The following is a 25508-nucleotide window of genomic DNA, read 5'->3' as shown; positions in this document are numbered from 1 at the left end:
ATGTAGGCACTATCTAAACGTACATTTCTTGTTTCCTAATACGTAAAACTGTGGACTTCACTATCCTACAGTTATCATTCATTTTACGTAAAGATTTCAACCTAAAGTTACGCAAATTTGCCATTTTTTACACAACGTTTTCAAAGTGCACGCATGGTGCTATTTTATATAAGTTACCTTGAATCCTCGACCAAATCACTCTAGAGACACTCCTGCCTGCTTGTATGCACTAAAACTTGAAGATTTCGTCCTGTTTCCACTTAAATTCGGAGTAAGAACGCAGAGTGTGTTTGAGTTGTCGCAGTGAAAGTCGCCATAACAATCGGCCCCTTACGCGAAGCCAGCGCGCCAAGACTGAAGAGATTTCCCGTCAACTAGTTGTGAAGTCTATGGCTCCTCGTTCATAATAGCTTTGTTTATGTTTGTTTAGATTTTAAAAGGAAAACATTTGAGGTGAAGTTCCATAGGGTGATGAGGTCTTCCCCGCGATTATCTTCATCCCACCAGTCTGACAGAGCGACCCGGACCTAACTACCCCTGGCGATAGAGTGACCATCAGTAGAAGCGAGCTTTTCTATGATACGAGATGAAGGAATTAGGAACCTTATATCAGGGGTCTGTTTTAGTATGTATATTATAGTCGCTCTTATGCTCCTCGTTCATAATAGCTTTGTTTATGTTTGTTTAGATTTTAAAAGGAAAAAAAATACAAAGAGTCGTTTTATATAAGAACATAAGAACTAAGAACGCAGGAGTTTACTAGAGGCCGGTAGGCCTGTACAAGGCAGCTCCTTTGACCCTAAGCTCCCGTGAATCTAACCCCACCTAATATCGCTGTCCATGAATTTATCTAGTCTATTTTTGAATGTGACAATTGTATTGGCACTCACCACATGACTGCTAAGCCTATTCCACTCATCCACCACCCTGTTAGTAAACCAATTTTTGCCTATGTCCCTGTTGAATCTGAATTTATCCAGTTTAAACCCATTACTTCGTGTCCTACCCGGTTCTCTTACCAACAAAACCTTATGAATGTCTCCCTTATTAAAGCCCTTCATCCATTTATAAACCTCGATCATGTCTCCACGCACCCTTCGCCTTTTTAGAGAATGTAAGTTTAACTGTTTGAGTCTTGCCTCGTATGGCAAGTTTCTCAACCCCTGAATCATCTTGGTCATCCTCCTCTGCACCCCACCGATTCTAACATTTTGATATCCATTGTATAGCAAGGTGACCAGAACTGAACCGCATAGTCAAGATGAGGTCTAACTAATGCTAAATATAGTTTGAGGAAGACTTCGGGGCTTCTGTTGCTTACGCTCCTTGAAATAAATCCCAGTACCCTATTAGCTCGATTTCTAGCTTGAATGCATTGTGCCCTTGGACGGAGATCAGAGCTCACTAAGACCCCTAAATCCCTCTCGCACCCAGACCTGCTTATGAGAGTGTCATTTAAGCAATAGTTATGTAAGGGGTTGTTCCTACCTACTCTCAGAATACTGCACTTCCCTACATTGAACTCCATCTGCCATTTATCCGCCCAGTCATACAATCTGTTGAGTTCACCTTGGAGAATACTAGCGTCCTGATCCGACTCAATTACTCTACCGATCTTGGTATCATCTGCAAATTTACTAACATCACTACAAATTCCTGTATCTAAGTCATTGATATAAATAATAAACAAAAGTGGACCTAATACCGAACCTTGTGGGACCCCACTCGTAACACATCCCCAGTCAGATCTTTTACCATTGATTTGCACTCTTTGCTTCCCATTGCTAAGCCACGCCTTGACCCAGTTCAAAACTTTACCCTCTACTCCGTGAGCCTGTAATTTAAGCAACAGTCCTTGGTGAGGAACTTTGTCAAACGCTTTACTAAAATCAAGATAGATTACATCATAATTTTCATCTCTGTCAACCTCCTCAAATACTTTATTGTAGAAGGACAAGAGATTGGTGAGGCATGACCTACCTTTTGTGTGAGTCGTGAATTAAGCTATGATTCTCTAAATGCTCCCGAATGTTCCTGGCTATTATGGACTCCAGCATCTTGCCTATAACCGATGTTAGGCTAATTGGGCGATAGTTTGAAGCAACTGACCTGTCCCCCTTTTTAAAAATCGGCGTCACATTAGCTACTTTCCATAGGCTCGGCACATAGCCAGTATTTACCGACATCTTAAAGATGTCGGTTAGTGGGTCACTGAGTACATCACCTAATTCCTTTAATACCCTCGGAAATATCCCGTCAGGACCTGGCGACTTGTTCTTCTTAAGCTTATCTATCTCATCCTGAACTACTTGCCTGGTAATGATTATATCCCTCAATTTATCGCCATCCCCGCCCTCGTACACCTGAACTCTTTCCGGTATAGTCGTTCGATCCTCCTGTGTGAATACTGAAAGGAAGTAGTCGTTCAACAATGTGCTCATATTTTCGTAATTTTCTACTAGCTCCCCTGTGTTTGTTTTCAGCGGTCCAATTTTCTCCCGTGTTTTTGTTCTATACATCTGAAAGAAGCCCTTAGGATTACTTTTCGCCTCATTTGCTACTTTGATCTCATAGTTCCTTTTTGCTATCCTGGTGTTTTTCTTCACTAATCTAGATAGTTCGACGTACCGGCCCCTGAGATGTGTTTCCCCATTCTTTATTTTCTGATAAATTCCCTTCTTTAACCCAATCTCGTATTTTAGTCCACGAGTCATCCACTTATGATCACTGTTTTCTTTTCTAAGTGTTCGCTGTGGTATATGCTGTCCTTGCCCCTCTACTATTACTCTAACTAAATTATTGTAAGACATTTCTGCCTGGTTCTCCTGGCTCTCCAATCCGCAGTTCTGGCCCTCATGAATCCCTAGATTATCCCAGTTTACCCCTTCAAGATGTCTTCGAAGCCCCTCGTAGTTTGCTCTTCTGAAATCTGGCACTAACACTGGGTTTGGTTCGCGGGTTGCCGCCCAGTCTAAGCTAAAACGAACCGTTCTGTGGTCACTATTTCCTAACTCTCCGCCCACCTCCAACTCACGTAGCAAGTTCCCATTATTGGTTAGGACTAAGTCTAATATGTTATCTCCTCTGGTAGGCTCAGTAACTACCTGCTTAAGGAAATTATCTTGTATAACTTCAAGAAAGTCCTCGGCTTCCAGGTCACCCACTAGGTCTTCCCAGTCTATATTCCTATAATTAAAGTCCCCCATTACGCAGACATTTCTACTCCTACTCGCCCTGCCAATCTCCTGTAGTAATATACTCGTGTCCTGCCTGTTAAGGTTAGGTGGCCTGTACAGAACTCCTAGAGTTAGTTTTTCTTTCCCTTTGTAAACGTCCACCCAAACTGATTCTGAATCCATGTTAGTTTTGACTGAATTGTTAACTAAACATTTAAGTGAGTCTTTAACATATAGCGCAACTCCACCTCCCTTTCTGCCCCTTCTGTCTTTGTGAAACATCTGATAACCCGTTATTTCAAATTCTGATCTAAAATTTCTATTAGCACTGTCTATCCATGTCTCAGTGATCGCTATTATGTCAAAATTTTCTGAACAAGCTTCACCCTTTAGTAAGTCTATCTTGTTTCTGAGGCTCCTGCTGTTAGTATAGAATATTCTTAGCCCGTCCTCTGTTACTCCCCTAGAATTACTTCTAAGCTGCCTGGTTATATTATGAGCTAGATGTCCCCTCCCATTACTCCTCCCCCCCTCGCCTATACTAAAAAATCCCTCAGGGTACCAAGTGCTCGCTCAAGGGAGTCTGAGAGAGCCTCAACACCCTCAACACTATGTGTATAGTGGTCCGTGGTATTCCCTGCATCTATCTTGGAGGTTCCTTGTGTTCTTGTGTTCTTATAATAGTTTTTTTTAGTGTGTGGTGCAACTGTGTGACGACAACACAACAACAACAACAACAACACGACAACAACAACAACAACAACAACAACAACAACAACAACAACAACAACAACAACAACAACAACAACAACAACAACAACACGACAACAACAACAACAACAACAACAACAACACAACAACACCAAGAGAGGGAAAGTCTGTGTTACAAATCTTGACGTGTTTATGCGCGGCCGTTTTTCCCTTCGCTCTCTCGCCGCCAAATTAGGTTCCGGTTGTTTTTATTGCCATTAATCCGAAGGCGACGTTTGTGCCCAGTGAATATGAATTGGACAGTTGCGGCGCGGCTGTCCTAGATCTTTTTGCAAGGAACATATTATAGAATTATCCCGTCAAGGCCGCGAGCGTGTCTTTACCTGACCATAAATCTCTGGGTGGGTTTCTTAAGATACAAGTTTGTCTTCTTTGCATCGTTTATTCATCAATAAATAGGTCAACAATAAATAGGTCCTGCGGCCCCCCGCCGTCCACAGCGGGGGCCGCAGCACGGGCAGCAGGGTGCCCGCCGGAGGCCGCGGCCTGCAACGGCAGCTCCTCGGGTCGGGTCAGCGTCGGCGGAGTTTTCGTCGTCGTTGTTTTTTTGTTGCTTACTTGGACTCGTTGGAGCCGAAGTAGTAGGATGGCCTGGGGCGGCGGTAGGACTCGCGGGACTCGAAGGAGTGGGACTCGTCGGAGTCGGGGAAGCGCGCCTCGCCGGAGTACCTCACGTCGGCGATGTAGCCGTCGTCGCCGTCCACGTGGTAGGTGACGGTCTGGCGGCGGCCGTCGGGCAGCGCCACGGTGTACACGCCCTGGGTGTTGTCGCCGTCGCGGCCCTCGCGCTGCCCGAAGTCGTTGCCGGAGGGTGGGTGGTTCACGGCCCACTGGAAGTCGTATTTGGCCTCGTCGGACTCGAAGGACCTGGACTCGAAGGACTCGAAGGAGCCGCTCTGGAGGAAGGAAGGACTCATTAGCCGCGTGCGTCGCGGGTCACCGTGGACACAGTCAGCTCATATAAGTCACGGTCGTTAAATAGACAAATCTTGCTACAAGCAGCGCGGGGACTTACGTCGCGTCTGCCGTAGCCGCGGTCGGCGGCGGCGAAGGCGGCCATGGCCAGCAGGAGCAGCACCTGGGGGGGTGAGGGGAGGCGTGAGGCGGGCACGGGAAGGGCAATGACCTGACCCGAAGGTTATACACACTTATGGGGAACTTTGGAATGTGAAGGAATGACCAAGAAGGGTTATGAATATACACAGTGCTCGCCTGAGGGGAAAGATTTTTGCTAAGGCAAAACACACACACACACACACACACACACACACACACACAGGCACACGCAGGCACACAGGCGCCTCATGTGCACAGCCCTGAGTGGCTGTGTACCTTGGTGTTCATGTTGTCGTGTGTTGGGAGCGGAGCACTGTGAGGCTGAGCGGAGGCTGAGGTGTTATATAGGCTGGCCGCCGCCTCGCGCCTCTCCTCCTTCCCGGCGAGTTTTTGGGGCGTTTCTCAAACCCGCCAACGCTCCCGCCCAGCGCTCCTGCCCCGAACGCCTCCCCCGCATCAATCTGGCCAACTTTTTTGTCGGTGTGGAAAGAGAACACAACACCTCGTGACAGTGATGTGTGGAAACCTAGCGTATTGCCGCTCATTTGTGCCACTTCGAGAACACTGCTTCATCTGTTGGCCGAAGAAAATATGTACACAAAGAAAGCGATTTGGAAAGACAGAGCACAGAGTCACATGACTGGTTAATAGCTACTACTTCGAGAACACTGCAAGAGGAGGGTATCAACACACCTCTCCACCTGAAACTGACCTCTCTTTTGGCTGCTATTTACTACTCTCCATTATAGGAGGTTAATACTACTTCATCTGCTTCATCTGTTGGCTGAAGAAAAATATATATATACGAAGTCAACGATTTGTCACCTGAGAACACTGCAAGAGGAGAGTATCAAGACACCTCTCCACCTGAAACTGACCTCTCCTTTGGCCACTCCTTACTACTCTCCATTATAGGAGGTTAATACCATTTCTAAAACTCTGCATTATCTATTGGCTGCAGAAGAATACATATACGAAGTCAATGATTTAGACAGACAGAGCATAGAGTTTACATGTCACTGGGTAATAAACCTTCGAAAACGCTGCATCGTCTGTTGGCTCACAAATAAATTCATCCAAAGGCAACGATTTGGAAAGACAGACGAGGCATAGAAATTACACATGGATGGATAATAACACTACCTCGAAAGAAGGAAGAAGAAAAAAAAGACTGCAACAAGAGAAGGTGGAGTTTATCAGTGAGGTATAACTAGGTCTAGGAATGCCATGAAAAACAGGTAAATGATCGCCCAGGTAAATAATCAGACAGGTGAAACTTTAGGCCTAGGTGGACGTATAGGCGGGGGGGGAAGGGGGGGTGCAGCACAGGTAGGGCGTGGCTCATTACCGTCCTGAACTAGTACCACACCTGTCTGTTCTCTTTCCTGGCCCCCTCTCGCCCCCCCCTCCCCCTCCCCGCCCCCCTTCTTACCTGGTGAGTCTAAGGCGTTACCTGTGTGGGGCAAAGCAACAGCGACCTTGACCTGAGCTGAAGCAATTTATCAGTGTGTGTGTGTGTGTGTGTGTGTGTGTGTGTGTGTGTGTGTGTGTGTGTGTGTGTGTGTGTGTGTGTGTGTGTGTGTGTGTGTGTGTGTCTGTGTCTGTGTGTGTGTGTGTGTGTGTGTGTGTGTGTGTGTCTGTGTCTGTGTCTGTGTCTGTGTGTGTGTGTGTGTGTGTGTGTGTGTGTGTGTGTGTGTGTGTGTGTGTGTGTGTGTGTGTGTGTGTGTGTGTGCTCTTATCAGCCTGTCTTCCTTTCCATTTGTGTTTATCTCTGTTTGTTTATGTGTTTGTTTTTCTCTGTCTCTTTCTCTCCCTCACTTCCCTTTCTCTAACTCTCCCTCTCATCCACTCTCAAGCTCTCTCTCCCTCTCTCTTTCTCACTTCTTAAGCTTCCCTCTCATCCTCCGTTCATCCCTCTCTCTCTCTCCCTCTCTCTCTCTAAGTCAGTGAACGAGAGAAGATTTTTTTTTTTGCCCTTTCCTCCCTGAGACAACCCGGTGACCTTATCGACAGACAGGCGGGAGGTAAGGGAAGAGACGGAGGTGGAGGAAGTGAAGGGAAGGGAAGGTGGAGGGAGGTAAGGGAAGAGACGGGAGGTGCAGGATGGGAAAGGAAGAGAGGGAGGTGGAGGAGGGAAGGAAAGGTAAGGGGAGAGAGGGGAGAGGAGGGAAGGTAGAGAGAGGTAAGGTACGGTAAGGTAGGGTTGGGGGGGTTCCATAGGGTGACAGTCTCCTCTCGTATCTTCTAACATCTTCCCCGGGTACATCTTCACACAGAGACAGACAGACCTAACCTTAAACCTAACCAACCTTAGCGACACAGTGACCGCTTTTTACGACATGAGGAGTTCTATTGGCCGATTATCTCTTCTTCGCTAACATATTCATACCTACAGACAGACTTAACCCAACCAACCCTAGCGATATAGCGACCATCAGCAACAGCGACCCTTTTAACGATGTGCGGTGGGGTTCCCTAGGCCGAGAATCTCATCGCTATTAGCATCTTCATACCTACAGACAGACAGACCGTACCAAGGACACACCTCACCACCCCTAGCGACATAGTGACCATCAGCAACAGCGACCCTTTTAACGATGTGCGGTGGGGTTCCCTACGCCAAGAATCTCATCGCTATTAGCATCTTCATACCATCAGACAGACAGACCGTACACCTCACCACCCCTAGCGAGATAGCGACCATCAGCAACAGCGACCCTTTTAACGATGTGCGGTGGGGTTCCCTAGGCCGACAATCACATCCGTATTAGCATCTTCATACCTACAGACAGACAGACCGTACCAAGGACACACCTCACCACCCCTAGCGACATAGTGACCATCAGCAACAGCGACCCTTTTAACGATGTGCGGTGGGGTTCCCTAGGCCGACGATCACATCCGTATTAGCATCTTCAAACCATCAGACAGACTTGACCAGAGCAAAGTCACCCTAGAGCTATAGTGAAGAACCATCAACTTTTTATACGATGTGGGATTGGGTGACGTGGGGTAAGGTAGGGCTGGGTGGGGTAAGGTACGGCAGGGTAGGGTAAGGCAGGGCAGGATGGGGTAAAGTAGGGCAGGGTGGGGTAAGGTAGGGCAGGGTGGAGTAAGGTAGGGCAGGGTGAGGTAAGGTAGGGCAGGGTGGGGTAAGGTAGGGCAGGGTGGGGTAAGGTAGGGCAGGGTGGGGTAAGGTAGGGCAGGGCGGGGTAAGGTAGGGGTGGGGTGGGGGTGGGGCAGGGTGGGGTAAGGTAGGGCAGGGGTGGGGTAAGGTAGGGCAGGGGTGGGGTGGGGGCAGGGGTAAGGTAGGGCAGGGTGTGGTAAGGCAGGGCAGGGTGGGGTGCAGGGCAGGGTGGGGTAGGGCAGGGGCAGGGTTGGGTAAGGTAGGGCAGGGTGGGGTACAGGGCAGGTGGGGGTGCAGGGGTGGGCAGGGTGGGTAAGGCAGGGTTGGGTAAGGTAGGGGTGGGTGGGGTAGGGCAGGTGGGGTAAGGTAGGGCAGGGTGGGGTAGGGCAGGGTGGGGCAGAGGTAGGGCAGGTGGGGTAAGGTGGGGCAGGGCAGGGTGGGGTAGGGCAGGGTGGGGTAAGGTAGGGCAGGGTAGGGTAAGGTAGGGCAAGGTGGGGTAAGCTACGGCAAGAGGGGGTAAGGTAGGGCAGGGTGGGGTAAGGTAGGGCAGGGTGGGGTAAGGTAGGGCAGGGTGGGGTAAGGTAGGGCAAGGTGGGGTAAGGGTGCAGGGGTGGGGCAGGGGCAAGGTAGGGCAGGGTGGGGTAGGGGCAGGGGTGGGGTAAGGTGGGGCAGGGGTGGGGTAGGGGCAGGGTGGGGGTAAGGCAGGGCAGGGGTGGTGGGGCAAGGTGGGGCAGGGTGGGGTGGTAGGGCAGGTGGGGCAGGGGCAGGGTCGGGTAAAGTAGGGCTGGGTGGGGTAAGGTAGGGCAGGGTGGGGCAAGGTAGAGCAGGGTGGTGTACAGGGCAGGGTGGGGTTAAGGTCGGGCAGGGTGGGGTAAGGTAGGGCAGTGTGGGGTAAGGGCAGGGTGGGGTAAGGTAGGGCAGGGTGGGGGCAAGGGCAGGGCAGGGGTGGGGTGGGGCAGGGGCAGGTGGGGTGGGGGCAGGGCAGGTGGGTTAAGGTAGGGCAGGGTGGGTTTAGGTAGGGCAGGGTGGGGTAAGGTAGGGCAGGGTGGGGTAAGGTAGGGCAGGGGTGGGGTGGGGGCAGGGTGGGGTAAGGTAGGGCAGGGCAGGGGTGGGGGCAAGGTGGGGCAGGGGTGGGGTAAGGTGGGGCAGGGTGGGGTGCAGGTGGGGCAGGGGTGGGGGTGGTAGGGCAGGGTGGGGTGGGGGTGGGCAGGGTGGGGTGGGGTAGGGCAGGGTGGGGTAAGGTGGGGCAGAAGGGGCAGGGTGGGGTAAGGTAGGGCAGGGTGGGGTAAGGTAGGGCAGGATGGGGTAAGGTAGGGCAGGGTGGGGTAAGGTAGGGCAGGGTGGGGCAAGGTAGGGCAGGGTGGGGTAAGGTAGGGCAGGGTGGGGTAAGGTAGGGCAGGGTGGGGTAAGGTAGGGCAGGGTGGGGTAAGGTAGGGCAGGGTGGGGTAAGGTAGGGCAGGGTGGGGTAAGGTAGGGCAGGGTGGGGTAAGGTAGGGCAGGGGGGGGTAAGGTAGGGCAGGGTGGGGTAAGGTACGGCAGGGTGGGGTAAGGTAGGACTGGGGCAGGGTGAGGTGAGGTTCCATAGGGTGATGATCTCTTCCCCGCAATCATCTTCATCCCACCAGCCTGACAGAGCGGACCGGACCTAACTACCCCTGGCGATATAGGGACAGTTTCACAGTCCAGTACAGCAAGTTTGTAAGCTCCCCAACCAAACTCAAAATACTACGAAAATTCCTTGTATGGTGTTTGGCATTGACATAAAAAGGTGGGAATTTTAGGAACCCACGCAGGAAAATCTCTTTAGTGTCTGTTATTGAGTAGAAATAACGGACCATTGTGTAGAGTGTAGATTGGTTTGGGAACTTACAATGACTGTGTTGGACTGTCGAACTGGCCCTTAGTGACCATCAGTAGAAGCGAGCCTTTTTTTATGATACGAGATGAAGGAATTAGGAACCTTATATCAGGGGTCTGTTTTAGTATGTATATTATACTCGCTCTTATGCTCCTCGTTCATAATAGCTTTGTTTATGTTTGTTTGATGAGGTCTTCCCCGCGATTATCTTCATTGACCATCAGTAGAAGCGAGCTTTTTTATGATGCGAGATGAAGGAATTAGGAACCTTATAATTATCAGGGGTCTGTTTTAGTATTATGTATATTATACTCGCTCTTATGCTCCTCGTTCATAATAGCTTTGTTTATGTTTGTTTAGATTTTAAAAGGAAAAAAATTACACCGAGTCGTTTTATATATGTGTGTTTTGGTCCGTGGTATTCCCTGCATCTATCTTGGAGGTTCCTTGTGTTCTTGTGTTATTATAATAGTTTTTTTTAGTGTGTGATGCAACTGTGTGACGACAACACAACAACGACAACAGCACTAACACGACAACAACACCAACACCAACACAACACCAACACCACCACCAACAACAACAACATCAACAACAACAACAACACAACAACAACAACAACATCAACAACAACAACAACAACAACAACAACAACAACAACAACAACAACAACAACAACAACAACAACAACAACAACAACAACAACAACAACAACAACAACAACAACAACAACAACAACACGACAACAACATCAACACAACACCAACACCAACACAACACCAACACCAACACCAACACAGCAACAACATCAACAACAACAACAACAACAACAACAACACGACAACAACAACAACAACAACAACACAACAACACCAAGAGAGGGAAAGTCTGTGTTACAAATCCTGACGTGTTTATGCGCGGCCGTTTTTCCCTTCGCTCTCTCGCCGCCAAATTAGGTTCCGGTTGTTTTTATTGCCATTAATCTGAAGGCGACGTTTGTGCCAGTGAATATGAATTGGGTAGTTGCGGCGCGGCTGTCCTAGATCTTTTTGCAAGGAACATATTATAGAATTATCCCGTCAAGGCCGCGAGCGTGTCTTTACCTGACCATAAATCTCTGGGTGGGTTTCTTGAGATACAAGTTTGTCTTCTTTGCATCGTTTATTCATCAATAAATAGGTCAGCAATAAATAGGTCCTGCGGCCCCCCGCCGTCCACAGCAGGGGCCGCAGCACGGGCAGCAGGGTGCCTGCCGGAGGCCGCGGCCTGCAACGGCAGCTCCTCGGGTCGGGTCAGCGTCGGCGGAGTTTTCGTCGTCGTTGTTTGTTTGTTGCTTACTTGGACTCGTTGGAGCCGAAGTAGTAGGATGGCCTGGGGCGGCGGTAGGACTCGCGGGACTCGAAGGAGTGGGACTCGTCGGAGTCGGGGAAGCGCGCCTCGCCGGAGTACCTCACGTCGGCGATGTAGCCGTCGTCGCCGTCCACGTGGTAGGTGACGGTCTGGCGGCGGCCGTCGGGCAGCGCCACGGTGTACACGCCCTGGGTGTCGTCGCCGTCGCGGCCCTCGCGCTGCCCGAAGTCGTTGCCGGAGGGTGGGTGGTTCACGGCCCACTGGAAGTCGTATTTGGCCTCGTCGGACTCGAAGGACCTGGACTCGAAGGACCTGGACTCGAAGGAGCCAAACTGGAGGAAGGAAGGACTCATTAGCCGCGTGCGTCGCGGGTCACCGTGGACACAGTCAGCTCATATAAGTCACGGTCGTTAAATAGACAGATCTTGCTACAAGCAACGCGGGGACTTACGTCGCGTCTGCCGTATCCGCGGTCGGCGGCGGCGAAGGCGGCCATGGCCAGCAGGAGCAGCACCTGGGGAGGAGGGGAGGCGTGAGGCGGGCACGGGGAGGGCAGTGACCTGACCCGAAGGTTATACACACTTATGGGGAACTTTGGAATGTGGAGGAATGACAAAGAAAGGTTATGAATATACACAGTGCTCGCCTGAGGGGAAAGATTTTTGCTAGGGCAAAACACACACACACACACACACACACACACACACACACACACACACACACACACACACACACACACACACACACACACACACACACACACACACACACGGTAGCTCAATGGAATGAGTGTCTGCCTCACAACCAGAAGGACCGGGGTTCGATTCCCCGGCCGGGTGAAGATAAGTTGGGTTTATCTTTCACGTGTAGCCCCTGTTCACCCAACCCAAAGATCGGTACTACGAGCTCTGTGCTCTTCCGTAGGGGAACGGCTGGCAGGAGACCAAGAGGTGAATTACAGACTCACACACACACACACACACACACTCGTGAGCACCTTGGTGTTCATGTTTGCGTTATGGAGTCAGCCGGGGAGTGGCGTGCCTTGGCTGGGCGGCGGGCATGTTATATAGGCCGCCGCGCCGCCGCCCAGAGTGAGCCGCTGACGGGTTTTTGCCGCCATTAGTGAATCAACGCCTAACTCATCCCGTCCAATTCTTCTCGACTCCTTTTTGTTGGCACAGATTTCATTCTCACGATCATACAAGAGTGTTACAGAAATCGGTGCCACGCAGGTGAGAAGTGGAGAAAGAGAAAAGGTAAACAGATAAGTGATCAGCGCGCGACCCTCCCCCTAGCGCGCCCTGACTTCTTTACTGCGGCGAGCCGAAACGGAGAGAAAAATGGAGGAAAGGAGGACATTGGAGAGAAAGCAGAGAAGGGGAACGGAGAGAAAGAGCACGGAGGAAAATTAGTGGAGGAAAAAGACGTAGGGGAGAGAAAGTGAGTGGAGGAAAATTAGAAGAGGAAAAGAAGGAAGAAAAGATGTATGGGAAGGAGGAAAGGAAGGTTAGGATGGTATTGTCAGATGCTCCCACCCCTCACACCAACTACTTGCAAAGGCCAAAAAGGAGGTTAATCGAGTTCTAATGAGCGTTCTTTTAGGTTCACGGTACAGAAGAAGGCTCAGACTACCACCAGGGTCATAAAAGTACCCCTGGAAATGCCCTAAACTCCCACGAAAGACTAGTAAATTACGTGTTCTTGGGCGCAGAAATGTTTAAAAATAAGGCCAAAAAGGAGGTTAATCGAGTTCTAATGAGTGTTCTTGTAGGTTCACGGTACAGAAGAAGGCTCAGACTACCACCAGGGTCATAAAAGTACCCCTGGAAATGCCCTAAACTCCCACGAAAGACTTGTAAGTTACGTGTTCTTGGGCGCAGAAATGTTTAAAAATATGGTCCTTAGTTATCACAACCAAACCACCGCGCTATTGAAACTGAAGCCCGGGATAACACACGGGATAACACACGGGATAACACAAGGGATAACACAAGGGATAACACACGGGATAACACACGGGATAACACACGGGATAACACACGGGATAACACAAGGGATAACACACGGGATAACACACGGGATAACACACGGGATAACACAAGGGATAACACACGGGATAACACACGGGATAACACACGGGATAACACACGGGATAACACACAAACCACCGGCCACACAGAAATATGGTCTAATTCTGCATAATGATTGAACCTCTTTTTTGTGTGTGTGTACAGTAGAGGAAACAGTTCAAGGGCCATAAAAGGGAAACTTGCAATAATGAAAAAAAAGCCCGGTACTCACTGCTACACACACACACACACACACACACACACACACAGTTATGCGTCTTTTATACAGAAGCTACGAAAAGACAGGACAGTGATTGGCCATGAAGCAGAAAAATATGTATCGATCACCTCAGAAATAAGTCGTAATGTTAATTCTGAAGCAATTTTATTTACATTTCGTTGCTACACCACTTACAGAAACAATTAAGCAAAGACAGACCCTTGATAAGTAAAAATATATATGTCTTAATCACTGGAGAAGCAGGTCAAAATTCTTCAAGACGTTCTAACTCAACAGGGATTTCGATTCTCTTAGTATATCAAATTTGGGTTCCTATACTTTCTTCCTTTTTTCTTATGCACAGTTAGGTAAAGTTGCCCTATTTCCAACGCAAATATGAGGTTAATAAGGGTTCAGATGCTTTTCATAAACAAAGAAATAGGTTTAAGTTGCAATGGGCGATTTGATTCTCTCACGGGATGTTAAGTTTGGGTTCCTATACTTCTTTTTTTCTTATGCACAGTTAGGTAAAGTTACCCTATTTCCCACGCTAATATGAGGTTAATAAGGGTTCAGATGCTTTTCATAAACAAAGAAATAGGTTTAAGTTGCAATAGGCGATTTGATTCTCTCACGGTATGTTCAGTTTGGGTTCCTATACTTTCTCTTTTCTTCTAATGATCCTACACCTCTTTCCGAAACTACGCCATTCAAGTTAGTAATGACATATAAAAAGATCACTGGTCACTAAGAATCGTGTTGTAATTATCGGTAATGACTTGGTGTGACTGGGATCTATAATAACCTTCATATTCCCTTGGTGCCCTTTCGTGGGTTTCAGTAACAATAAGAACATTAATTTATTTTATTTAACTATTTTTCTTAAACCTTTTTCTCCTATGTTTTTTATTTCTTCTTCGTCGATTTTTTTTTTCAGGTATTTTCTCTTTTAACATTTTTCCCTTTTTCTCTTTCAATAATCACGACAGTTTTCAATCCTTCTTCTATTTTTCTTTAACCTTTTTCCTGTTTTCTTTATTTCCCCTTCGTCTACTTCTGTTTTTAATGTGTTTTCTTTTTTAACATTTTCCTTTTTTCTTAACTCTTTCAATAATCATGACAGTTTTCAATCCTCTTTCTATTTTATTTTAACCTTTTTCCTATTTTCTTTATTTCTCCTTCGTCTACTTCTTCTCTTTTTAATGTGTTTTCTCTTTTAACATTTTCCTCTTTTCTTAACTCTTTCAATAATCATGACAGTTTTCAATTCTCCTTCTATTTTTCTTTAACTTTTTTCCTGTTTTCTTTATTTCCTCTTCGTCTACTTCTTTTGTTTTCATGTGTTTTCTCTCGTGACATTTTCCCTTTTTCTTAACTCTTTCAATTATCATGACAGTTTTCAATCCTTCTACTTTTTTTTAACCTTTTCCTATTTTCTTTATTTCCTCTTCGTCTACTTATGTTTTTAATGTGTTTTCTTTTTTAACATTTTCCTTTTTTCTTAACTCTTTCAATAATCACGACAGTTTTCAATCCTCCTTCTATTTTTCTTTAACCTTTTTCCTATTTTCTTTATTTCTCCTTCGTCTACTTCTTCTGTTTTTAATGTGTTTTCTTTTTTAACATTTTCCTTTTTTCTTAACTCTTTCAATAATCATGACAGTTTTCAATCCTCCTTCTATTTTTCTTTAACCTTTTTCCCGTTTTCTTTATATCCTCTTCGTCTACTTCTTCTGTTTTAATGTGTTTTCTCTTTTAACATTTTCCCCTTTTTCTTAACTCTTTCAATAATCATGACAGTTTTCAATTCTCCTTCTATTTTTCTTTAACCTTTTTCCTGTTTTCTTTATTTCTCCTTCGTCTACTTCTTCTCTTTTTAATGTGTTTTCTTTTTTAACATTTTCCCTTTTTCTTAACTCTTTCAACAATCATGACAGTTTTCAATCCTTCTTCTATTTTATTTTAACCTTTTTCCCGTTTTCTTTATTTCCTCTTCGTCTACTTCTGTTTTTAATGTGTTTTCTCTTTTAACATTTTCCCCTTTTCTTAACTCTTTCAATAATCACGACAGTTTTCAATCCTCGTTCTATTTTATTTTAACCTTTTTCCTATTTTCTTTATTTCCTCTTCGTCTACTTCTTCTCTTTTTCATGTGTTTTCTCTTTTAACATTTTCCCCTTTTCTTAACTCGTTCAATAATCATGACACCATTTTCAATCCTCCTTCTTCTCTTCCTCCTCCTCCATCCATCTCCATCCTCCACATCCAGAAGCCTTGTAAAACTAACACTGGACTTATCAAACAATCTATATCAAAGCCTCAAGAACTTGTATACGAGAGTCTGTTCCAATATCATAGCCAGGCTTTCAAACGCTTATGAATAGTCTTGAATCACGTTGCCTCACGAGCGTGTATTCAAACCCAACACTTATCGACCCTGATATCCCCACCGCGCCCCACGTTGTGTCACTGGCCCGAGGGAAGGGAAGGGCAGGGCAAGGCAGGGCAGGGACTGGACGAGTGGGCGAAGACGGGCTGGGTCTCGCAACGCCCGTGTTAACCTAACTTGGCGTGACAGCCGGTTTTGGTATCGGGACTTCCATATCCTCTGCTCTATAAGATCGAGTTAGATAAGGATTAGATGGTTTTATATTGTGGTGCAGAAGATGGGGTTAAGAGTAAGATATAATGATGGAAATAGCCTGTAGCCGGTAACACAAGACAAGCTCACAACACAAATCCACAATACAAGCCCGCACCACAAGGCCACAACACACAGACCCTATAAGAAATGCATAAGAAGATGTCTATATAATAATCAGTGTTGCAACCTTCATATTTTGATCTCATCGAGCATAAGAAGAAAAAAGAAAGTATAGGAAGCCAAACTTAACATACCGCGAGAGAATCAAATCGCCTATCGTGACTTGATCCTATTTCTTTGTTTACGAAAAGCATCTGAACCAACGTTGCCAGATTGTCGTACTCAGCTTCTTATATTCGCCTATTTCTGATTAAAATCCGTCGCACCCATAAAACTAGCGATACCCATTTCTAATTATTGCTAAAAATGTTAATTATAGAGTTTTTTTTATAATCGTTATGCATTGGAAATAGGAAAATACAGTGTGTTGAGTACGATAACATGGCATCCCTGATCTGAGCCCTTAATAACCTCATATTAGCGTGCATAAGAAAAAAGGAAGAAAGTATAGGAACCCAAATTTGATATACTAAGAGAATCGAAAACCCTATTACAAACTTAACCGCTTATCTTTGTTTATGGAAAGCATCTAAACCCTTATTAACCTCATCTGAGCATGGGAAACAGGGCACCTTCCATATTCATCTCTCATTTACCTTATAATTACCTGACTAACACCGTCTTTTTTGTATGAATTTGGGAGTAGGACATTTTTTACGCCTGTGCCTGTTATTAGCGCAAAGAGAGAGGAAGGGAATGAGAGAGAGGGAGACAGAGAAGGAGAGAAGGCGAGAGAATGGGAGAGAGAGGGCGAGAGAGCGGACACAAAAATAGAGGAAACACGAAATGCGGAAAACAATTAGTGTCAAACAGGTTTCGCATGTTAGGAAACGAGAGATTGTGTCCATGTTCCTGACGCCCCCCGGCCATAACACGACGCTTGCCCAACGCTGTAGCCTTAAAAACTGAGACAAAGCGACATTTCGAGAGTATATAAAGAGTGTGTCCAGGGTATTGGGCATTCACTTCACCTTCAAGCACCGAGAACCAGCGACATGCAAGCTAAGGTGACATCTCTCGTAATCTTTCCCTCCCTTAAGTGTGCTCTCAAGTTCAAGTTCTGTGTCTAGAGTCGGGGAGTAAAAGGGAATTGTTATATATCTGGGGCACGCAAGCTAAGGTGTCATTTCTCGTGGTCTTTCCCTCGCTTTAGTGTGCTCTCAAGCTCAGGTTCGGGGAGTCGGGGAGTAAAAGGGAATGAGTTTTATATCTGGGGCACGCAAGCTTAGGTGACATCTCGCGGTCTTTCCCTCGTCTTCATGTTCTCTCTCTTTTAGTTTGGGTTTATTGTGTGTTGAAAGTGGAGAGAAAGTAAAGGAATATTGGGTTTTGTATCTGGGGCAGCATTACAAAATATCGCCCGAGTATTATCGCTTGGCTTGATATTTTATGAGCGTGAAAGGCAGGGTGTTCACAGCCTGCCCGGACCAGCTGAGTCACGCCGCGGCCCGTCGTGTGTCCAGGCGCGGGGCGGGGGCAGGGAGTAGCCAGTGGTAGGCGATAGTTTGGTGGTGTTCCAGACTATCGCGGAATGTTATCGATCCACGTGTTCTTGTCTGCCGTGAAAGCTGCCGTGAACAACTCTTGCCCCAAGCAGCTGCGTCACGACCCTTGGCCCGGCGCGGGCTGACCCCGGATGGTGTAACTCAGCATTTCTTTCCCGCACAGCTGCTGACCCTCCTGGCCGTGGCCGCCGCCGCCTCCGCCGCCAGGCCGAACTACAGCTTCGGGTACGCCGTGAGTGACGCCCGCAACGACTTCGGGCACCAGGAGGCGCGCCAGCTGGAGAACACCGAGGGCGGCTACCACGTGGCGCTGCCCGACGGCCGCCTGCAGCAGGTCCAGTACCGCGTCGACGGCGACAGCGGCTACCTGGTGGAGGTCACCTACGACGGCGAGGCGCGCTTCCCGGACTCCGACGAGTCCTTCGAGTCCCTGGAGTCCCGCGAGTTCCACGCCCCCCGCCATTCGCAGGACTCCGACGAGTTCCGCGAGAGGAAGGTTTTCAGAGTTCCCGAGACTCGCACCTTCCACAGCGGCAGCCATGGCAGCGGCGGCAGAAGTTTCTTCAGCAGCCCCAGACACCGCGTGTCCTCCAGCACCAGTTTCTTCAGGCCCGGCCACAGCAGCAGCCGTAGCCACGGCAGCAGCCACCGTGGCAGCAGCGGCCGCAGTTTTTTCAGCTCCCCCGGGTCTGGCGTGTCCTCCGGCAGCGGCAATTACTTCTTCCTCGGCTCTGCAGACTCCGTCGAGTCCGGCGAGGGGCGAGTCTACGGCGTCCCGAGGAGCCGCCCCTTCCCCAGGCCCAGCCGCGTCTTCGGCCTCTCCTCCGACGAGTCCCTCGAGTACTCCTTCGGCTCAGACGAGTCCCGCGAGCACCGCTTCACCTCACGTGGGATCCCCGACCATTTCAGGCTGCCCACCAACCCGTTCATCCGCACCGGCGCCCGCTACGGCCGCCACTACTAACGATGGCCTTGAGGCCCGCCCGTCCCCCTCACCCGTCCCTGGCAATGACCCCGGCGCTGCTTGACCACGCCTGCATGTTATTTATTCGTGTGCACTATTTAATTGTCTGTAGAGTTTTGTAGAGGCACGAAAACGTAATATTACTTTGGCTACTGCTGTTAACACTGAGGAACCTCGCTATTCCGGCCCATGGCGATGATCCCGTGACCCGCCCCGGACTGTACTATGTTATTTATTCGTGTCGGCAAGTAAAGCGTCTGTAGAGTCCTGTAATGAAAGGAGAGCCTGACAGCACCTTGTTTCTGTACACCTGACACTGGAGAGCCAAGACAGTGCTGCCGGAACATTCGGACCAGGCACGCAGGGACACACACACCCGTGGCACCTCCGGGGATACATAGAAAGGAGTAAAAATGGCAGAAAAAATGAAAAAAATATAAAAAGTGGGAAGAAAAGTGGTAAAAAATATAAAAAAGTAGAAAATAAGTCATATATAAAGAAAAGCAGAAAACAAAGCACAAAGAGCAGACAGTAAAGAGCAAAAGAGAGCAAAATAACACCAGGATATAATATAAAAAAATCTGATTGCTTGCATTGGGCAGGACACCCGATTTATTACAATAGAATATACTTTGATACATAAATACGTCAATAAATAGTACAAGGATAAGGTTCAAATATAAAATTCAAATATCAGGTTCAAGTATAAGGTTCAAGGCTCAGGAAGGTAGAGAGTTTAACCTTAAGGAAATGCAATTGAGGAGTATTAGGTGATGATAAGATAGATAATACTACATAAATATTTACGTAGACATTTGAGCATTGAGAACAGGCATTTTGGGTCAGTAAAAAATAGTAAAATAAATTATCTTTGTGTAGGAAAATGTTAAGTTTTGTAAAGAATAAATTTGAACGGAACTTTTTCCATTCAAACCAACTTAATAAACGTAACAAAATCCTGCATTCCACTCCTACGAAGCATCCTTAACGCCTCTCGTAGGACTCGTAGGACTCCTCGAAGGACTCCTCGAACCCAGATACAGAGAAAATGTTAAGTTTAGCAAAGAATTAAATTTGAACAGAACACTTTCCATTCAAACCAAATACCAAGCATAACAAAATCCTACATCGCACTCCTTCAAACACATCCTTAACGCCTCTCGTAGGACTCGTAGGACTCGAAGGACTCCTCAGACGACTCATCAGACTCAGGGTAGGACGCTTCCCCGACGTAGTTGACCTCGGCGATGTATCCTGAGTCACCGTCCACGTAGTAGGTCACCTCCTGCAGCCGACCGTCGGGGAGTTGGACGTAATAGGATCCCTTCGTCTCCTCGTTGTCCCTCTCCTCCGCCTGTCCGAAGTCGTTGGCTGAGGGGGCATCCTTGACCGCCCAGTTGAAGTTGTATTTGGCTTCGGTAGATTCGTAGGACTCCACTGAGTAGGACTCCTCTGAGGATTCCTATAGGAGGCGGAGGAGGGTAAGGAAATTGATCAGGATTAGGAAGTTAGGATTAGGAAGTTAGGATTAGGAAGTTGATTAGGATTAGGAAGTTGAATCGTAGGGTAAGGAAGTTGATTAGGATTAGGAAGTTAGGAAGTTGATTAGGATTAGAAAGTTGAATCGTAGGGTAAAGAAGTTGATTCGTAGGACCCCTCTGAGGATTCCCATAGGAGGCGAAGGAGTTTAAGGAAGTTGATTAGGATTCGGAAGTTAGGATAAGGAAGTTAGGAAGTTGATTAGGATTAGGAAGTTGAATCGTAGGGTAAAGAAGTTGATTCGTAGGACCCCTCTGAGGATTCCCATAGGAGACGAAGGAGTGTAAGGAAGTTGATTATGATTAGGAAGTTAGGATTAGGAAGTTAGGAAGTTGATTAGGATTAGGAAGTTGAATCGTAGGGTAAGGAAATTGATTCGTAGGACCCCTCTGAGGATTCCTATAGGAGGCGGAGGAGGGTTAGGAAGTTAGGATTAGGAAGTTGAATCGTAGGGTAAGGAAGTTGATTCTTAGGACTCCTCTGAGGATTCCTATAAGACGAAGGAGGGTCATATATATAGGAAGTTTGTGTACTGAAGCTCCTATACGTAGCTTCTCTAATGTGTTGTGAAGTTATATTGATGTTTCTATGCCTATCTCTATTCGTAGGACTCCTCTGAAGAATCCCGTGGGAGGTGGAGAGTTAGGAAGTTTGTAGTTATTGCCTCCTGCTGCGCCTTCTACGTGTGTGTCATTTGAGGTTTTGGGTTCCTTGTGTCGTTTTATAAGACATTTCGCCGCCCAAGAACACACATTTGACAAGGCTTTCGTAGGGGTTGTGAGCATTTCCAGGGGTAGTTTTATGACCCTGGTGGTAGTGTGACCCTTCCTCTGTACCGTGAACCTGAAGAAACACTCATTAGAATCCGACTGACCCGCTCTTTGACCTTTAGAAATAGCTGATGTAAGAAGCGCGTGTCTTATCATACCAGTCTCTGTGTTGTCAAGCTGTTTGTCATTTCGTTTATTTTCCCTTTTTTTTACCTGAAGGAGTGGGTATTATGAAGTCGAAGTTTTGGGCTCCTCCTCCTCCACCTCCTGCTGTTGCTGCGCCTTCTACGTGTGTGTCATTTGAGGTTTTGAGTTCTTTGTGTTGTCAAGCTGTTTGTTATTTCGTTTGTTTTCCTTTCTTTTTTACCTGAAGGAGTGGGTGAGTATTGTGAAGTCGAAGTTTTGGGCTTCTCCTCCTCCTGCTGCTGCTGCGCCTTCTACGTGTGTGCCATTCAACGTTGCCAGATTATCGTACTCCACCTTTTATGTTTGCTGATTTCCAACCCCAAAACTGTCCCTTCCACCACAATAACTGGCTTGGTATTTAGTTAACGTTAAAATGGTCAATTGTTTCTGCTTTTTGGCAATAGTTATGGGGCAGAAACCGGTAAATGTGATGCCCCGAGTACGACAATCTGGCATCGTTGGTGTTGAGGTCCGCTTTGCCTATCTACGCAACACGCTTGTCTCTCCTCTCGTCGCTAATGTAAAGTCACTCACCTCAGAGTCCGATCCATAGGTGTAGAGTGGCCGCTCGTCCGCCGCCACCACCGCCACCGCCGCCGCCGCCACCAACACGAAGAAAACCTGGCGGGAGAGAGAAAGGAAAGAATGCCATGAATATAAGGAACGTCTGAGTCTGAGGACGCGAAAACACTGAGGCGCAGCAACACACCTCTCTCGTGGCGGCATATTGCGTTATCCGTGCGTACCTAAGTGGTATTTAAACCTCTTATTTTTCTTTGCGTGTGTCTCAATCCCACATTCTCAAACGTCTCGCGGCTTGCACGCCCACATAAGGCTTTCGTACGTTCTTCTAGTATTTCCATGGGTAGTTTCATGGGCCTGGTGATAGTTTAACGTGGCTTCTGGACCATGAACGTGAAAACTCTAGTAAATAGTTATAATAAGCCTAGGGATAGTTTGACAAGGCTTCCTCTGTACCGTGAACCTAAGAAAACACTCATTACAACCCGACTAATTACCTGTGTGGCTCTTGAAGATAGTTATTATAAGCCTAGGAATAGTTCGACAAGGCTTCCGCTGTACCGTGAACCTAAGAAGATAGTTATTATAAGCCTAGGGATAGTTTGACAAGGCTTCCTCTGTACCGTGAACCTAAGAAAATAGTTATTATAAGCCTAGGGATAGTTTGACAAGGCTTCCTCTGTACCGTGAACCTAAGAAAATAGTTATTATAAGCCTAGGGATAGTTTGACAAGGCTTCCTCTGTACCGTGAACCTAAGAAAACACTCACTTCAACCCGACTGATCTCCGTTGTGGACTTTGAAAATGGTTGGTGCGAAAGTCGAAGACATCTACGAATACGGGCCTTAAAATTAACACTGTTTTAACACGGGAATCGAACACGGGGCACTGACCACCACCACCAACACCAACACCAACACCACCACCAACACCACCACCAACACTAACACCAACACCAGCACCGCCAGCACCCACCTTGGAGACCATATCGCTCGTTCTACCGTCTCAGTGACCTATCCAGGACTGCTATGGAGACCGACCCAGGGAACCGCTTATATAGGTGACCGTTGGCGGAAAGGTTGGGCTGTTTTTGCCAGTTCGTATCCCGTGACCCCGCGCGCGTGTCTTCCCTTCACCATAGCACCAAGGACACTGCCGTAAGGACCCCGCCCCTCCCTCCTTCCCTACACCCCCCCCCCCCTTCCTCCTTCCATCTCCCTTTTTTTATTTTTTTTTTACGAAGTTCTCCCTACCTCCCTCCTTCTCTCCCCTACCTCCCCGACTGACCGACATCCCCCCCCACCTCCCGACCCGACCCTACCGACCCGACCGACCTAGCGACTTACGTATTCATCTCTCGTATCGAATGTGGAGTAAAGACTAAAAGGGAGAAGGGAGGAAAGGGAGAAGGGAGGGAGGGAGAGAGGGAGGGAGGGAGGGAAGGTCGTAAAGTGTGTATATAGTTATCAAAGTCTTTTATTAATCGCCTAGCTGTTGTTGTTGTTGTTGTTGTTGTTGTTGTTGTTGTTGTTGTTGTTGTTGTTGTTGTTGCTGTTGTTGTTGTTTTTGGTCTATGGTGGTTGAGGTTCATGGTTAGGCGCTATTTCATTTTTTTTTTTTTTTACTTTTTTTTACTTTTTTTTTTTTTTTTGTATATCTATCTCTGGATGAAAAACTATTATCATTACTATTATTATCAACTTCTTTACTTCGTTTCTCAATCAGTGTTTTTCCTGTGGCTGTTGTTCATTTCGTAGCGCAGAAGACCTATATATTACCGTCTACCTGTCGTGTAGGTTAAAGAGGAAAGGCAGAATATTATGGGATATGACACTCAACTCCTTCCTCGTGGTTGTTCTTGATTCCTTAGCGTAGAAACCTTAATATTACTCTTTACAGGTAGTGGAGATTAAAAGGGAAAGGTGGAAGGGAAAATCCTGTAATATATGGGACTCAATTCCTTTTACTTCACTTTCCGTATCTTTTTTGTTGTTGATCCTCTTTTTCGGCAGACAAAACCTTATGTTCCTGTAGGTAGTGGAGATTAAAAGGAAAAGGTTTACTTCACTTTCCGTATCTCTCTTGTTGTTGATCCTCTTTCTCGGCAGACAAAACCTTATGTTCCTGTAGGTAGTGGAGATTAAAAGGAAAGGGTGGAAGGGAAAATCCTGTAATATATGGGACTCAATTCCTTTTACTTCACTTTCCGTATCTCTCTTGTTGTTGATCCTCTTTCTCGGCAGACAAAACCTTATTTTACTTCACTTTCCGTATATTTTTTGTTGTTGATCCTAAGGTGGAAGGGGAAATCCTAATATATCTCTTGTTGTTGATCCTCTTTCTCGGCAGACAAAACCTTGGGTCATATTGTCAGACATTTCGCCGCCCAAGAACACATAATTGACAAGGCTTTCGTAGGAGTTGTGGGCATTTCCAGTAGTAGTTTTATGACCCTGGTGTTAGTGTGACCCTTCTTCTGTACCGTGAACCTAAGGAAACACTCATTAGAACCCGACTGACCCCCTCTTTGACCTTTATAAATAGTTGATGTGAGGAGAGAAAGTGTCTTATCATACCAACCCTTATGTTCCTGCCTGAACGTCGAGTGAAAATAGAGTGAAGATTCAAGGGAAAGGAAAGAGAAAGTACAGTGATATATGGTGCTCAACTCCATCTTACTTCGCTCGTAACTTTTCCGTGGTTGTAGAGTGGAGATCAGGGAGGGAAGAGAAAGTACTGTAATATATGGTACTCTACTCTTTGGTGTTGGATGTAGGTTAGTTATGGGTAGAATAGGATAGCTTGCATTAGAATAAGATAGCTCGATGGTTGTAGAGTGGGGATCAGGGAGGAAAGAGAAAGTACTGTAATATATGGTACTGTACTTTACGGTGTTGGATGTAGGTTAGCTATGGGTAGAATAGGATAGCTTGCATTAGAATAAGATAGCTCGATGGTTGTAGAGTGGGGATCAGGGAGGAAAGAGAAAGTACTGTAATATATGGTACTCTACTTTATGGTGGATGTAGGTTAGCTTTGGGTAGAATAGGATAGCTTGCATTAGATTAAGATAGCTCGATGGTTGTAGAGTGGGGATCAGGGAGGAAAGAGAAAGTACTGTAATATATGGTACTCTACTTTATGGTGGATGTAGGTTAGCTATGGGTAGAAGAGGATAGCTTGCATTAGAATAAGATAGCTCGATGGTTGTAGAGTGGGGATCAGGGAGGGAAGAGAAAGTACTGTAATATATGGTAATCTACTTTATGGTGGATGTAGGTTAGCTTAGGGTAGAATAGGATAGCTTGCATTAGATTAAGATAGCTCGATGGTTGTAGAGTGGGGATCAGGGAGGGAAGAGAAAGTACTGTAATATATGGAACTCTACTTTATGGTGTTGGATGTAGGTTAGCTATGGGTAGAATAGGATAGCTTGCATTAGAATAAGATAGCTCGATGGTTGTAGAGTGGGGATCAGGGAGGAAAGAGAAAGTACTGTAATATATGGAACTCTACTTTATGGTGTTGGATGTAGGTTAGCTATGAGTAGAATAGGATAGCTTGCATTAGATTAAGATAGCTCGATGGTTGTAGAGTGGAGATCTGGGAGGAAAGAGAAAGTACTGT

General features: G+C 46.8%; 3 protein-coding genes across 12 annotated transcripts in view; 1 reads left to right on the top strand and 2 right to left on the bottom strand.

Moving 5' to 3' along the window:
• The window catches only part of LOC127004805 (pro-resilin-like), a 29786-nt gene extending 17373 nt beyond the window's left edge, over positions 1-12413 (bottom strand). Inside the window, exons 1-3 of one of the 10 annotated variants that reach the window (XM_050872955.1) lie at positions 12336-12389; positions 4963-5025; positions 4310-4843 (exon numbers count right to left, since the gene is read on the bottom strand). In XM_050872955.1, coding sequence (XP_050728912.1) covers positions 4502-4843; positions 4963-5025; positions 12336-12347 — 417 coding nt within the window. In that variant the 5' untranslated portion in view covers positions 12348-12389 and the 3' untranslated portion in view covers positions 4310-4501. Of the gene's footprint in view, positions 1-4309; positions 4844-4962; positions 5026-5279; positions 5376-11130; positions 11671-11789; positions 11853-12335 lie in introns of those variants that run through there. The other 9 variants (XM_050872947.1, XM_050872940.1, XM_050872950.1 and 6 more) reach the window with 9 other exon arrangements.
• Positions 12414-17074: 4661 nt separating this feature from the next.
• LOC127004802 (uncharacterized) lies at positions 17075-19973 on the top strand. The gene is made up of 2 exons (XM_050872936.1): positions 17075-17401; positions 18063-19973. Exons 1-2 carry the CDS (start codon positions 17390-17392, stop codon positions 18861-18863), a joined length of 813 nt encoding a protein of 270 aa, XP_050728893.1. The 5' UTR covers positions 17075-17389; the 3' UTR covers positions 18864-19973.
• LOC127004804 (pro-resilin-like) lies at positions 19449-22921 on the bottom strand. The gene is made up of 3 exons (XM_050872938.1): positions 22857-22921; positions 21893-21979; positions 19449-20325 (listed from the first exon to the last, which is right to left on the bottom strand). Exons 1-3 carry the CDS (start codon positions 22866-22868, stop codon positions 20014-20016), a joined length of 411 nt encoding a protein of 136 aa, XP_050728895.1. The 5' UTR covers positions 22869-22921; the 3' UTR covers positions 19449-20013.
• Between the last annotated feature and the right edge of the window lie 2587 nt (positions 22922-25508).

The sequence above is a fragment of the Eriocheir sinensis genome, chromosome 29, assembly GCF_024679095.1.
Source record: "Eriocheir sinensis breed Jianghai 21 chromosome 29, ASM2467909v1, whole genome shotgun sequence".
NCBI classification, from domain to species: domain Eukaryota; kingdom Metazoa; phylum Arthropoda; class Malacostraca; order Decapoda; family Varunidae; genus Eriocheir; species Eriocheir sinensis.
Note: the sequence above shows the minus strand (reverse complement) of the source record. Positions and strands in the feature narration are given on the sequence as shown.